Raw genomic sequence first — 15,943 nt, 5'->3', positions numbered from 1 at the left:
ACTGGGGGATGCATATGGCAGGGGGTACAGGGGGGGTGATGATGACGGGGGTACAGGGGGATGCATATGACAGGGGGTACGAGGGGATGCATATGACAGGGGGTACAGGGGGATGCATATGACAGGGGGTACAGGGGGATGCATATGGCAGGGTGTACAGGGGGATGCATATGGCAGGGTGTACAGGGGGATGCATATGGCAGGGGGTACAGGGGGATGCATATGGCAGGGGGTACAGGGGGATGCATATGGCAGGGGGTACAGGGGGATGCATATGGCAGGGGGTACAGGGGGATGCATATGACAGGGGGTACAGGGGGATGCATATGGCTGGAGGGTACAGGGGGATGATGATGATGATGACTGGGGATACAGGGGGATGCATATGGCAGGGGATACAGGGGGGTGATGATGACAGGGGGATGATGATGGCAGGGGGTACAGGGGGAGGATGATGACAGGGGGCACAGGGGGATGCATATGGCAGGGGGTACGGGGGGGTGATGATGACAGTGGGATGATGATGGCAGGGGGTACAGGGGGATGCATATGGCAGGGGGTACAGGGGGATGCATATGGCAGGGGGTACAGGGGGATGCATATGGCAGGGGGTACAGGGGGATGATGATGGCAGGGGGTACAGGGGGATTATGATGACAGAGGGTGCATATGGAAGGGGATACAGGGGGATGATGATGACAGGGGGTACAGGGGAGATGATGATAAAAAGTTTGATGACAGGAATCGGAGGTAGGGTGGTGGGCTGCCAGGAACAGGGAAATAATGAGGGGCATGATGATGACGACAGACAGGGGACAGTAGATGATCAGGACTGTGTGTGTGTGACGTGACAGGCAGCTGATAGCAAGGATGTTCGAGGCGCCCTCAGTCAGGGAATGACATCACAGGATGTGTCAGTGTTGTGCAGCAGGACATGCTGTATGCACCTTGAGACTTTGGCAGACTGGCTCCCTGCTGATCGCGATGCCTGCTCTGATAGATCCTCCACCACGGCCGTCCATCCCAGAGATGAGGTCAGGGAGCTGCTCAGCCAGGTGGCCATAATCAGCGCTCTGCACATGTTAGGGGATCTGCAGAGCGCGGGAGAAGGGGAGGAGCCGGGGGAGAGGAGCACATGAATCCACTCACTGACCAGCGCGTCCTCCTCTTCCTCCACACAGGACTGCACAGCGACGCCGCCAGACACTCGGGGCTATTGAGCTCACATTCGGGGCTCCAGCCTCAATAGCCCACTCTTAACGACGCCTCTGGCGTACAGCATAAGACTGCTAAACTGCACGTTACCATCAGCAGTTCACTGTGGATAAGTAGGTATAACTCTAGAAAAACAGATCATGGACTGGCAGGTCCGCTCACCCAACCTTTGACAGTATAAACTTGCGTCCGTGGTAACTCGAGATAACCTGCTCTCTCATCGAGGCTGAACATGAGAAGTCAAAAGGAGGCAGAAGTAGTAGCTCAGGTCTTGCTCAGGATATGGAGCAATAGACACTCATCCATTCTGATCTCTAGCATGCCTTTACCCAAGATGGATTCCGTGATTCTCAAGGAGTCCATTGAGCATGTGCAGACGTGCAAAATTGCATCAGAGGTGATGACGGAGCGTCACTCACGTGGTGACAGCCAGCATAAGCTTCTTCAGGGATGAGAGTGGCTAGCAGTGATCAAGTATTTATACCCTAAAAAAAGGATGCATTTATTATTTTTCGCCACTAGATGTCACCCTCACCATTAACACCACATACTAATGGAATGCTATGGTTTTTGTGATTCCGACATTGTTAATAAAATGTCAGAGATGAAAAAGGGGCAAATAGATGGCAGGTGTTTAGCAGAAAACTCAATACTGTTGTTAATATTTGTAAACATTATTTAAAGAAAATTATTTAGAGAAAAGGGGGTAAGTAAGAAAAACGATTAATTTACAGTCATTATCATTTTCCACCAGAGATTCAAGTGATATAGAATTATAGATCTATTTATTGTTCAAGAAAAGCCTTAAAATTGCATTTGATGCTCAAGCCTGAGGGAAAGAGTGTATTTAACCTATAGATCTACATTTTCTCTTTTTGGAGTAAAATGGTGTTGAAATCCCCTCTGCATAGTGGTTGGTTAAGGGTGTAAATACCCTTTACCTTCATTCCCTCAGGTTTGTCTTCATGATTCTTTTTGTCCTCTTTATTGGCATTGTTTGTTTCTGATGTGTTCACCAATGCGGATCCTTAACTGTCGCTTAGTTTTCCCTATGTAGTATATTTGACAAGGATACTCCAGCATATATATTACCCTGGAGGTCGAACAGTTGATGAAGTTCCTAATTTGGAATTCGACAGTATGGTCCACATTGGTGAACACTGCAGATCTATCAACATACCTGCAGATCTGGCAGTGACCACATGCATACATACCCTTAAGAGGAGGTAATTCCGTTACTGCCAATTGCTGGCTGTTTCCCTCATATACTCCGAATGGACCAAGGCATCTTGTAAGTTACGGGCTCTTCATGCCACAAGTTGTGGGCATAGACAACACTATCTGTCAAAACCAGAGACTTGGTCAGAATACCCCAATGCTTTGTGAGGATGTTTCTGACCTGTCTCCATTGTGCTCCATAGGTGGTAATTATCCTAAGAGGAGTATTACTTCCCCGTTTTTATTTTTTTCAGGCTTTAACCTTGCTTTTAACAGGTCCTTCCTGTCACTGGGCTAGGCTTTTTTACGGTCTTTCTTCAGAACTTGATGGGAGTAACCCCTGTCTCTAAATCTCTGGAGCATTTCACATGCTTCCCCCTTAAAGTCCTGATCTTGTGAGCAATTTCTGCGGATTCACAGGAATTGACCTACTGGGATCTGCTTAATCAAGGGTTCAGGATGATGGCTTGAGGCTTGCAGCAATGTATTTGCTGCAGTGGGTTTCCCATATGTACGGGTATCGATCTTACAGTCAACAGTATACGTTCATTTTATGTTTCTCTCATTTCCATTCAGGATATAAAGAAACCTTTTAAGGTGCTCCTCATCCCCCTTCCATAAAACCAGGATATCATCGATGTACCTCAGCCAAGTAGCCACATGGCTGAGGTACATCGGCGAGCTGTACACCATGTCCATTTCCCATAGGCCCAGGTAGAGATATGCATAGGCTGGGACTATTATTCAAAGCCATAATAGCATATCAAAACAAAGGCAGAAGATAGCATAAAAATAATTTTAAAAAAGGAGGGAAGGGGTAGTTGTATGTGCTCCATCAGTAGGAGACCTGAGAGGCAACTGCGTCTCAGGGGTCCATGAACACAGCCAAGGAACAAATGGAGTGGCATGACGGTCTCCATCAATGGAAGTGGCGGGATTCCCCGCTCACTCTCAATAGATAGTGAGTGTATAAACAAGAAAAATTAAGCACAGGAGACTGTAAATCGGGGGGACTTTTTCATTTTCAAGAGCACCAGTGGGCTGTGGACTTACACACTACCCTGTGCTGCATTTGATGAGAAGTCCCGGCTATCTCAGTCCCTGCTGTTGGCCTGGTGGAGTGATTTGGCTTAGCTTACCTTGCGCACTGCCTGATTCCTTCAGCAAGTATGTGCTGAGGGAATCAGGCAGAAGAAGAGCGCTGGCTAACTGTCAGGCTCGGGGCAGCCTGGCTGGAAGCGGTTAGTGCAGGCAGCAGAGTCCATGTGATGTTCTTCCACCCAGCAGCCAGCTCAGCAATGTACACAGAGGGATCACCAGCAGTGGCAAGTCTCAGGAAAGCTACAGTCATGACATACACAAGCATACACATACCCTGACCACTGTCTATGTTCAGTTATACAGCAGGGAGCAGCCAAGTGTGATCATCATTATCACCATGATGATTGTCACACAGTACAGGTGCTTTGAGCCACAATTATTATGATGACGATGATGATAATTGAAGGAAGGGCAATGAAGTGCATCCTTGAGCCAACCATAGATGGTTCAAATCGTGGCTGGTTTAGCAGGGACCGTCCGAGATTCGAACCATCTTTAGGCAGGCTTATTGTACCCAAGTCGATTGTTGTACGACTTGGGTACAACAAGCATGTTGGTTTTTACTTCTGATCAATAGCTGTGTTCTCCTGGTGGAGATGGCTCTCCTCTGTCCCTCCGCCGGGAGAACACAACAGCTCCATGGGAAGGATCCCCCTATCAACACTGACTGGCAAGTAATTTCCTGCAGGAAAAAAATTGATTGCATTATCTATGGCCTACCTTAGGGATGGACTCTGCTTAGCTCAGTGGGGGATCTGTCTGCCGATCCCCCACTGATCAAAGCAGAGTGGGCAGATGACGGGTCCATGTCTGCTCAATATATGCTCTATGGGCAGTTGGATGTAAATGGACTCCGCTGTCTTTTTACAGCCTACTACCCTCCAATTTTTAATGGAACAGATCGGAGGTAGGCAATTGTAAACAGACACAAGTCTGTTTTCACCCTCTGCTCCATAGGGGTACATGGAGGGTCCGATTGGCTCCACCTGAATAACCGACAGGTAGACCCCATCGGACCAAACATGTGAAAGGGGCCTTAGGTATCATTAACACTTGTGTTTAGGGGCATGGTAAAAATGTGCAGCTCAGCTGCACATTTTTACCACCCCAAATTGCTTTCTCTTATACTGCCCATCCCTGTTGTCCTAGGCTGTCCTGGTGTATGAAGCCGGGTTGGTAGCATATAGAGTAGAGGGAGGAACATGGTTCAAATTTATGGTTTCAATTCTGTGTTTACCTGGCTGGTCCCAGTGATCTGTGTTTAATCAGTTGCCTTGGAGGGCAGGGGAGAGATCAGGGGTCTACTAGATCTCTGATCTCTCCATAAAGAGGACCTGTCAATACCCCAGCTATCATAAGGGATGTTATTCAACCCCTTTGATAGCAATAATGTTGAAAAAAAATCCCACAAAAAACAAGATTTCTAGCACCAGACCTGCTGTCTAACTCTAAACTGGTAACCTGTAAAGGCTTTTAAAGCATCACTATCCCTTGAAGACAAAGCTGCATTTTTTTTTTTAGATGTGAGGTGGGATCAGGGGTGGGGTCAGGGGTGGGGTTTTGGGAGCTGCACAGGGCCACATGATTTCTAACAGTACCCCTGAATGTAGATATTCATTTCAGTTTATAAAATTATCCTAATATGGAAGTAAATGTAAATTATTTTAGATTTCTCTAGGCAATTTACAGGATGAGTTCTGAATTCTCTAGGCACTGGAGGGGGAGGAGTGCCTTCCTGATCCTGATAATCCCCTTCTCAGCAGCTTCCCCTTCAGAATTTTACAAGCTTTGACACAGGGAGTGATACAAGCCTTCTCTTACTACAGAAACAAAGTATTCTGGGCTATAATCCAGAAGGAAAAAAACAAAATAATAAACAAAAAGAGTGCACAAAACCTCTGACCATAAAAATCTCAATAAAAGCAAACAATAAAGTAGGGGGCCGATAGAAACAATCTTGTGTGAAAATGAAAGTCCACTCCTGAAAGAATATTTCAGGGTTCCACAAGGGGGCCAGTGTAGAATTTTGTCTAGTTCCAGATGTTTTAGTCCCAACCACCTTCGATATACTGTAGATATATGAATTCCTCGGATAACCAGAATCTCCTGATTATAAGAGATCACTAGCGCAGGATACACCTAATACGAATTACACCAGGGTATGGTAACAACCTCCACTCCTACCAGGTCCCCCACTAGCTGTCCAGAAAGCACAATTCTCTGCAGTAAGATTCAAACAAAAATACAAAGGACCACAGAGTAATATTGCTAGAAATACCAATTTATTTTAAGCAAATATTCTCACAAGAATCTCAGGGTAACAAAAGCTCACAGACACCATGCTGTGGTACACCAGCAGGTATGATGACATCATAGTCCTCTAGCTACTTCCTACACATTTGGTCCTTTGTATTTTCCTTTGAATCTTACTGCAGAGAATTACGCTTTCTGGACAGCCAGTGAAGGACCTGGTAGGCATGGAGGTTGTTACCATAACCTGATGTGATTCACATTTAGTGTATCCTGTGCTAGTGATATCTTATGATCTGGAGATCAAGTTTATCCAGTAAGGGAATTCATATACAGTATCTATGTCTGAGGTGTTAGGGACTAAAACACGTGGCATTTCATTTTCACCCGAATTCACCCAAATTCTACACTGCCCACCCCCCCCCCCCCCCCCCAGTGGAGCCCTATATATCCCTTTCGGAGTGGACTTTCATTTCTATTATAACATTGTTTGATTTTTACTGATGATGTTCTTGTTTCACCACTTTATTGGTGGTTTTATTTATTGATGTTAATATTATTTGTATCACTTTATTGTTTGCGTTCATTGTGATTTTTAGGTCAAACGTTTTGTGCACTCTTTTTGTTTATTATTTCGTTTTTTTCCCTTTACCCGGAATATAGTGTGCAGCATTACCTTCTAGCACTGAGCACATCATTATTTGGTAGTTTATTTACAATCTAGAAGGAGGTGGGAAAGGTTTGGAGGTAAATTTGGTCATGCATGGTGATCATCTTTAGGCAATTAACTTCTTCAATACTCAAAAAGGGATATTTCTTTGAAATCAAACATATGGAAAGATATTATTCGTTAAACACATAAATCATTTTTTTTTCTTTAGGAATCCCAAAAGACCTTTGACATCCCCCTCCCACAGTCTGGAGCAGTTGTGTTACGGCGCAGGTTGAATTATGAGGAAAGGACACGGTATTATGTCATAGTACAAGCTAATGTAAGTTCCTCAATTTCCTTACAAGCATGTTTCAACATTTTCAGCATGTTTCTCATAATAACACTGTACCTTTTAAAGCTGTTGACATTTTTTTATCATTAAAATAACATACCGGTAGTTAAAACAAAATGTGCTGTGTTTAGTATTAACTGATTAAATATAGATACAGCAACAGATATAAAACAAAGTCTCAATACTATGACGCGAATATAAAAAACACTGTTAATCACTCACACTGTAAATGCTGTGTGAGTTTGAGTGTGAGTGATTCACAGTGGTATTTACATTCATTTAGTACTGACAGTTTGTGATTGACTTACTAAAGGCAATATACTGAGTACTGCAAGTGCACTTGCTCCAGATCTTAATAAATGAGGTAAAGCTTCACTTTGCAAATTTATCACATGCAGGATTTTTTTTTTTTTTTTAATATTAATTAAGAACTGAATAACTATTTATACATTTGCACCATTTGTGATAGCAGCTGTTTATATATCTTCACTGTAGCACAATTCATTTTTTTTAACCACTTCAGCCCCAGAAGGATTTACCCCCTTCCTGACCAGAGCACTTTTTGTGATTCAGCACTGCATTGCTTTAACTGACAATTGCGTGGTCGTGCGACGTGGCTCCCAAACAAAATTGACATCCTTTTTTTCCCACAAATAGAGCTTTCTTTTGGTGGTATTTGATCACCTCTGCAGTTTTTATTTCCCAAGGCGTCTTTCAGGACAGCACCTGAGAGATAGCGACTCCACCCACCGGAAACAGGAAACACCTTCTTCCTCCAAACTTTAAAGGGAGGCGCCTCCCTACCATACCTCAGTTTTTGTGTTTCCTCCGACCCGGAGGGAACATCTTTTTGAAGGGGAGTCAGGGTCTCTCAGATGCTCCTGGGAGACGGGGCTTCCTTTCTTTTTTTCCTCCTTTAGGAGACCCGCTGTCCTCCCGGCCTACCCAAGCCTTTGCAGCGGTAGCAATCGGGCTCCTCTTCCCCTCCTGGTGCTCGGTGAGAGCCGTAGACCCGGTGATCCGCGCGGTCGTAGGAGTGGCGGTGCGCGTGCGCCGCCGCCATGTTTTTTGGCCGGCAGGCGCGGCGGAAGTGACAAGGCGGGTCACTGGGTCAGCAGAAGCGTCATTTCCGGCGTGGATGCAAGGGGGGAGGAGGGAGGACAGGAACTGGCGCCTACTTCCGCTTCCGGTCCGGTGCAGATGCACTATGGGAGTCCGGAAGCGGCATATGAAGCCACAAGTGAGGAGCTGCACACCAGAGATGGAGGACTCAGCGTCTGCAGCGGTGGGGACAGGCACAGGCGCCAGTAAAGCTCAGGTAGGAGCAGCAGTTTAAGTCTGCCTTTCTTCCTTTTCCTGGGTTTGGTCTATTTTCTTTTTTCTTACCCCCTAGTGGCAAGGGGCCTGTCTGGGCACTAGAGGCTGACTGGTTTCTTCTTAGTGCACCTGTGGGTGATTCTTGTGTAGCTGAGACCGGGTCTCACTAAAAGGTCCCCTGGTTTTTTTCCCTTTTTTTGTTTTTTCTCTCACAGGCTAAAAGCTCTGACCCAAAAAAGAGATGTCCTTCTTGCAGGGCCAAAATGAGAGAAAATTGGAAAAAAGTCTTATGCAGTACATGCATCACTTCTTTAGTTAAGGAGGAATCAGCTTCGGATTGTGATGATCTGGTTGCCTCTGTAAAGAAGGAACTATACGCCACGATTCAGACTTTTCGTGACTCTTTAGTTAATCCAGCTGCTAGTCAGCCATCCACTTCTGAGGCTTCCCAGGGTTCTATTTCTTTCCCCATGGTAGAAGCTTTACCTGAGGGCCCCTCTATCAGGGAAGAGCAATCCCCTACGCCTTCCGTTAAAGATTCGGAGGAGGAGGGTGAGGAAGCGGAGGTGGCTCCTTCCAAATTTAAGCTTTCCCTAGAGGAGGTAGACGGACTCCTTAAGGCTATCCATGTTACACTTGGCTTAAGTGAGGAAAAGAAGGAGTTATCTCTTCATGACCGCATGTATGCAGGGTTAAATAAGCCTAAGGGGCGAACATTTCCGGTTCATTCGGTCATTTCTGACGCCATTACTAAAGAATGGCAAGATCCAGAGAAAAAGCCCTTTTTTTCCAGAGCCCACAAAAGGCGCTTCCCTTTTGAGGAGGACCCTTCTGCGGTGTGGAATAAGGTGCCCAGGTTGGATGCAGCCTTTTCACAGGTCTCAAGATCCACAGACCTGTCTTTTGAAGACATGGGTGTTCTAAGGAATCCAATGGACAAACGCATGGATCTTTTGCTCAAGAGATCATGGCAATCAATCATGAGCAATTTAAAACCAGCAATGGCCACAACCTGTGTAGCCAGGAATCTGGAATACTGGGTGAACCAACTTAGATCTCATATAGTGGCAGATTCCTCCAAGCAGGAGATCTTAGATTCCTTTCCTACCCTGATTTCTGCGGTTGCTTATATTGCAGATGCTTCGGCTGAAGCTATCAAAATGTCAGCTAGGTCTGCAGCTTTAGCAAATGCTGCGAGAAGAGCTTTATGGCTAAAAACCTGGCCAGGTGATACAGCTTCAAAGAGTAAACTTTGTGGTATTCCCTTTTCAGGTGACCTTCTTTTTGGCCCTGATCTAGATAATATCCTAGACAGAACTGCCAATGAGAAGAAGTCCTTCCCGGTCAAAAAGAAAAAGCAGACCCCAAAACGTCTTTTTCGACCTCAAAAAACTCAACAGCAACAGCAGGAAAATAAGTTTCAGGGCAGGAGAAAAAATTGGTCCGCGCAAAAGGCGAAGGGCAAAGGCGGAATTCTCTTCCGTCCTCCTTCACAGGCCGAAAACTCACAATGACTCATCTCTGCGGGTCGGCGGAAGATTACGAGAGTTTCTTCCGCAGTGGTCAGGGATAACTTCAAATCAGTTTATTCTGACCACTCTCTCGCAGGGTTAGACTCTCGAGTTTTCCAGAAGCCCCCCAAGAAGGTTTCTGGTAACAAATGCTCCTCGAGATCCAATAAGGGCCCTGGCCATGAAATCCTCTCTGGAGGAACTGATGCAACAGGGTGTAGTAATTCCAGTGCCACCAGAAGAATGGCACGAGGGCTTCTATTCACATGTCTTCCTGGTAAAAAAAACCAACAGGAAGATTTTGTTTAATTCTCAATTTAAAGCCACTAAACAGAGCCATCAAATACAGAAGGTTCAAGATGGACTCAATTTTCACCGCCAGAAATCTTCTGACTCCAGGTTGTTTCATGGCGTCAGTGGATCTAAAGGATGCATACCTGCATATTCCAATCTCATCCCAGTCCCAGAGGTTTCTCAGGTTGGCGGTAAGGTTGGAAGGCAGAATTCAGCATCTGCAATTCAGAGCCCTACCCTTCGGGCTATCATCCGCACCCCGAATTTTCACCAAAGTAATGGCAGAGGCCCTAGCTCCGCTGCATCTTCAGGGAATCGCAGTAATTCCTTACTTAGACGATCTGCTATTTTTCGCCCCCTCAAGAGAGGAATTGAGGCACAATTTAAGCAGAGCATGCAGCCATCTGGAGTCTCTAGGTTGGATCCTAAATCTCCAAAAATCTTCCCTGGAACCATCTCAGGAGATTCGGTTTCTAGGGTATATAATAAATTCGGTAAGCCAAAAAATTTTTCTTCCTTCAAAGAAAGGAAAAATCCAGGATACAGTGTCTTTCTTGCAGACCAACCAGCAGCTGACGGTAAGATTGGTCATGTCAGCCCTGGGTGTTCTGACTTCGTCAATGCCAGCTGTTCAGTGGGCAAGACTACACTTCAGACATCTGCAGGCTTTTCTTCTGAGATCTTGGGATCACAATTTGGAATCCCTAGACTCAGAGGTAAGAGTTCCAACCCAAGTGAAGAGGTCACTATGGTGGTGGAAAAGGCAGGATATCCTATCGGAGGGGTTAGTCTGGGCCTTTCCAATCGAAAAAAGGCTGACAACCGATGCCAGTTCCTGGGGTTGGGGAGCCCACCTAGAAAAGGGTTTCACTCAGGGAAACTGGTCCAGGAAAGAGGCGACCAAGTCCTCAAACTGGAGAGAGCTCAAGGCGATCGACTTGGCTCTGAAGTCATTTGCTCAGGGGCTTTGGGCCCAGCATGTTCAAATACTAACAGACAATGCCACGGCCGTGGCTTTTATATAAACAGGCAGGGATGTACAAGGAGCAAATCGCTGCAAGTACTAGCCATGAGCATTCTCCGTTGGGCAGAAGGACACTTGCTGTCTTTATCAGCAGTCCATCTAAAGGGATCCCTGAACGGGGTGGCGGATTTCCTGAGCAGAAACCCCATTCGGGAAGCAGAATGGTCGCTGAACCCAGAGGTTTTCGCCATGATTGTCGAGAAGTGGGGGCTGCCAGAGGTGGACCTGTTCACCTCAAAGGAGAATGCCTTGGTTCCGCAATTTTTTTTCCCTAAGCAATCACGACGGGTCACTAGGAACAGATGCCTTGGCGTATCCATGGAGATTCCATCTCTGCTACGCTTTCCCCCCATTCCAGTTAATTCCCTTAGTATTAAGAAAAATTCAAAGGGAAATGGTACCGGTTATCCTAATCACGCCTTTTTGGCCAAGAAGGGCTTGGTTTTCAACCGTTCTGAAAATGGCAGTCAGGCCTTATTGGCATCTGCCCCTCAGGCACGATTTACTATTTCAGGGGCCAGTAAATCACTCAGAGGTAGCCACTTTGGCGCTCACAGCCTGGTATCTGAAGAGCAGCTCTTAAGAAGCAAAGGTTTTTCCAACCGGTTAATCTCAACGCTATTATCCAGTAGGAAAAGGGTGACTAGAAATATCTATTCCAAGGTCTGGAAGGTTTACAATACATGGTGTAATTCATCTGACCAGGACCCAGGGAGTCTTGTTACCATTCTGGAATTTTTACAGGTTGGTGCTGACAAGGGACTAGCAGTTAGTACCTTGAAGGTACAGGTGGCTGCGCTAGCAGTGTTCCTAGAAAGATCGGTGGCCTCAGATCCATTGGTAACCAGATTTTTCAGATCCCTTACGAGATCCAGACCAGCACCACTTAAGTTGTTTCCCAAATGGGATCTGTCGATAGTCCTCCAGTCTCTAACAAGGAGTCCCTTTGAACCTTTGGAAGAAGCGCCACTCAGATATCTCACTTTTAAGTCTGTGTTTCTGATTGCCATGGTCTCTGCACGCAGGATCAGTGAGCTTAATGCTTTATCAGTTAAGGAACCCTATTTATCTTCCCAGATAGGGTATACTTAGAACAGATCAGAAATTCTTACCAAAGGTAGCTTCAGTACAAAATCGTGTTCAGGACATTGTACTTCCGACCTTCTGCCCCAACCCAGTAGGGGAGAAGGAGACTTGTTTTCACATGTTGGATGTTAGAAGAGTTTTGTTGTGTTACTTGGAAAGGACAAAGCTCTTTAGACATTCAGATTCCCTGTTTGTGCTATTTTCGGGCAACAGGAAAGGTTGCCAGGCTTCTAAAATCTCTTTAGCGAGGTGGCTGAAGCTAGCCATTTCAGAGGCTTATTCGCATGCAGGTGTGTCTCCTCCAGCAGGAATTTCTGCACACTCAACAAGAGCATTAGCGGCCACTTGGGCAGAGAGAGCTGGTGCCACCCCTGAACAAATCTGCAAGGCGGCAACATGGTCGAGTTTTCACACATTCGTGAAACATTACAGGCTGGACCTCACATCTGCTAATGATCAGGCGTTTGGCAGAAAGGTTCTGCAAGCTTTTGTCCCGCCCTAAGGGGGTAAGTCTCTGTTATCCTCTCAGGTGCTGTCCTGAAAGACGCCTTGGGAAAAACCAAGTTAGACTTACCGGTAACTTGTTTTCCAGAAGTCTTTCAGGACAGCAACATCCCACCCTATTGTATTGTATATACTATGCTGGGACTAACGTATGTGTTTATGTGTTCCAGCCGGGGCCGGAGGTCTACTCTACTACAACTGAGGTATGGTAGGGAGGCGCCTCCCTTTAAAGTTTGGAGGAAGAAGGTGTTTCCTGTTTCCGGTGGGTGGAGTCGCTATCTCTCAGGTGCTGTCCTGAAAGACTTCTGGAAAACAAGTTACCGGTAAGTCTAACTTGGTTTTTTTTGCGCTATAAACAAAAAAAGCGACAATTTTTTTAAATAAAGCATTATTTTTTACTTTTTGCTATAATAAATTTCCCCAAAAAATATATAAATTTTTTTTTTTCCTCAGTTTAGGGCAATACGTAAATATAAAATAAAGAGTGAGTCTGGCGCCGTCCTAAAATTTTATTATCAAAAAGAAAAAAACCTCCTTAGTGATTAACTGTGAACAAGGAGAAAATGTTAAAGTGACTTGTGCTATGTATCATAGAAGGTGAAAAATAAAGAGTTAAAATAAGATGAATAATCAAAAGTAAAACATAAGTAATAACACGTGGCATGCAGCTGTGATAATTACATAAACCTTAAAATAGTGTTATTGTAATCACACATAAATAATACACTGAGTGATAATTAAACAATCCTTAAAAAATAGTGTTATTGTAATCACTCTTTAATAATATACTGGTTAACCGAGCCTTGATTCGTGCACAGTGCACCAAAAGTGAAAGTCTTCAATCTATGTGAATTCCTTGGTGTTTCCCTTTAAGACAGGGCAGGCATATTCAACTTGTATCTGCTACTATTTTTATGGTGACCGGGTGCTTGTGTCTCGCGCTGTGATCGTGCAGACACTCACCAGCTTCCTTAGCCCCTGCAGGGGTAACGTGCAGTCACAGTGTGTGCCACTGTGCGGCAGTCCTTAGCATGTTCAGGATCGGGATACCATTTGAGCATGAAGGAATAAGGAGATTCCCATAGTGTAAAACCACAAACACTTTTATTTACATTAGATGACAAGCTGGTACTCACATTATAGTGGTTTCAAACAAGCAATGAAATGTCATCCGAGAAACGTCAGGTTCAAAGTCTGTGTTCACTGGGAGATGGTGCAAGGCGTCAGAATTAGGCCACGCCCTATGTGTGTTTTGTCAGAGGACGGGAGCACTCCCGTAGATGTCCTCTGATGAAACGCGCGTAGGGCGTGGCCTAATTCTGAAGCCTTGCACCATCTCCCAGCGAACACAGACTTTGAACCTGACATTTCTCGGATGACATTTCATTGCTTGTTTGAAACCACTATAATGTAAGTACCAGCTTGTCATCTAATGTAAATAAAAGTGTTTGTGGTTTTACACTATGGGAATCTCCTCTTTCCTTCATGCTCAAATGGTATCCCGATCCTGAACATGCCAAGGACTGCCGCACAGTGGCACACACTGTGACTGCACGTTACCCCTGCAGGGGCTATAGAAGCTGGTGAGTGTCTGCACGATCACAGCATGAGACACAAGCACCCGGTCACCATAAAAATAGTAGCAGATACAAGTTGAATATGCCTGCCTTGTCTTAAAGGGAAACACCGAGGAATTCACATAGATTGAAGACTTTCACTTTTGGTGCACTGTGCACGAATCACGGCTGAGTTAACCAGTATATTATTAAAGAGTGATTACAATAACACTATTTTTTAAGGATTGTTTAATTATCACTCAGTGTATTATTTATGTGTGATTACAATAACACTATTTTAAGGTTTATGTAATTATCATCACAGCTGCATGCCATGTGTTATTACTTATGTTTTACTTTTGATTATTCATCTTATTTTAACTCTTTATTTTTCCACCTTCTATGATACATAGCACAAGTCATCTTAACATTTTCTCCTTGTTCACAGTTAATCACTAAGGAGGTTTTTTTCTTTTTGATAATAAAATTTTAGGACGGTGCCAGACTCACTCTTTATTTTATATTTACTCTTCGCTCACTCCACTTCGGTGGAGATTGCGTGTGTGAGGGCAGCAGTCCAACACTTTGTCTTTACTCATTTCCGTTGCGCGGATTCCCCATCCAATTTAGGCCAATACGTATTCTTCTACATATTTTTGGTAAAAAAATCGCAATAAGCATTTATTGACTGGTTTGCGCAAAAGTTATAGCATATACAATATAGGGGATGGTTTTATGGCATTTTTATTGATAGGTTTTTTTTTACTAGTACTGGCGGTGATCAGCGATTTTTATCATGACTGCGACATTATGGCAGACACATTGGACAATTTTGACACAATTTTGGGACCATTGGCATGAATACAGCGATCAATGCTAAAAAATTGCATTGATTACTGTGTAAATGTCACTGGCAGTGAAGGGGTTAACCACTAGGTGGCGCTTTAGGGGTTACGTGTGTCCTAGGGAGTGATTCCAACTGTGGGGGGGAGGGGCTGTGTGTGGCACATCACTGATCACTGCTCCCGATTACAGGGAGTGTGATCAGTGTCATTAGGCAGAATGGGGAGATGCTTGTTTACATTAGCATCCCCCCGTTCTTCCTCACTGTGAGACAATCGCGGGTATGCCGCGGACATCAAGTCCATGGGACCCGTGATCACGGTCACGGAGCTCCCGGCGGGCGCACGAGCCGCCTCCTAAAGGGCAATGTACAGATATGTTAATCAGCTGGGCTGTGTGTGTCCAGTAGTCCCACTCCCTTCTCACATGATTTGACTGACAACAGCAGAAGCCAATGGCTCCTGCTCAACTCAGCAAGTCTGTGAGTGTGGGGAGAGAAGAACTGAAACCAGGCACAATGGTGGATCTATATAGGGCTCAGGTAAGTGTTTAACCACTTGCTTACTGGGCACCTGAACCCGCCTCCTGCCCAGACCAAATTTCAACTTTCAGCGCTGTCACTCTTTGAACGTCAGTTGCGCGGTCATACAACAGTGTACCCAAATGACATTTTTATAATTTTTTTCCCACAAATAGAGCTTTCTTTTGGTGGTATTTAATCACATCTGGGTTTTTTATTTTTAGTTAAAAAAATGTAAAAAAACTTTAATTAAAAAAAAAAAAATACAAAGCCGTTTTATATTTTGTTAATAAATTTGGCAAACAGGTAATTTTTCTCCTTCATTGATGTACGCTGATGAGGCTGCACTGATGGGCACCGATAGGCTGCATTGATGGGCTCTGATAAGGTGGCACTGGTGGGCACTGATGGGTGGCACTGATGGGCATTGGGGTGCACTGAAGGGCACCAATAGGTGGCACTGATAGCTGGCACTGGGCACTGATGGGTGGCAGTGATGG

General features: G+C 45.0%; 1 protein-coding gene across 1 annotated transcript in view; it reads left to right on the top strand.

The window, feature by feature from the left end:
* Positions 1–15,943, top strand: part of PCDH15 (protocadherin related 15) — a 2,079,434-nt gene that overhangs the window by 693,034 nt on the left and 1,370,457 nt on the right. Inside the window, exon 8 of the mRNA XM_073596339.1 lies at positions 6,666–6,776. Within this exon, the coding sequence (XP_073452440.1) occupies positions 6,666–6,776 (111 nt within the window). The remainder of the gene's footprint in view (positions 1–6,665; positions 6,777–15,943) is intronic.

This window comes from Aquarana catesbeiana, linkage group LG08 (assembly GCF_042186555.1).
Source record: "Aquarana catesbeiana isolate 2022-GZ linkage group LG08, ASM4218655v1, whole genome shotgun sequence".
Taxonomy (NCBI): Eukaryota; Metazoa; Chordata; class Amphibia; order Anura; family Ranidae; genus Aquarana; species Aquarana catesbeiana.
This window is presented reverse-complemented; position numbering and strand designations above follow the sequence as displayed.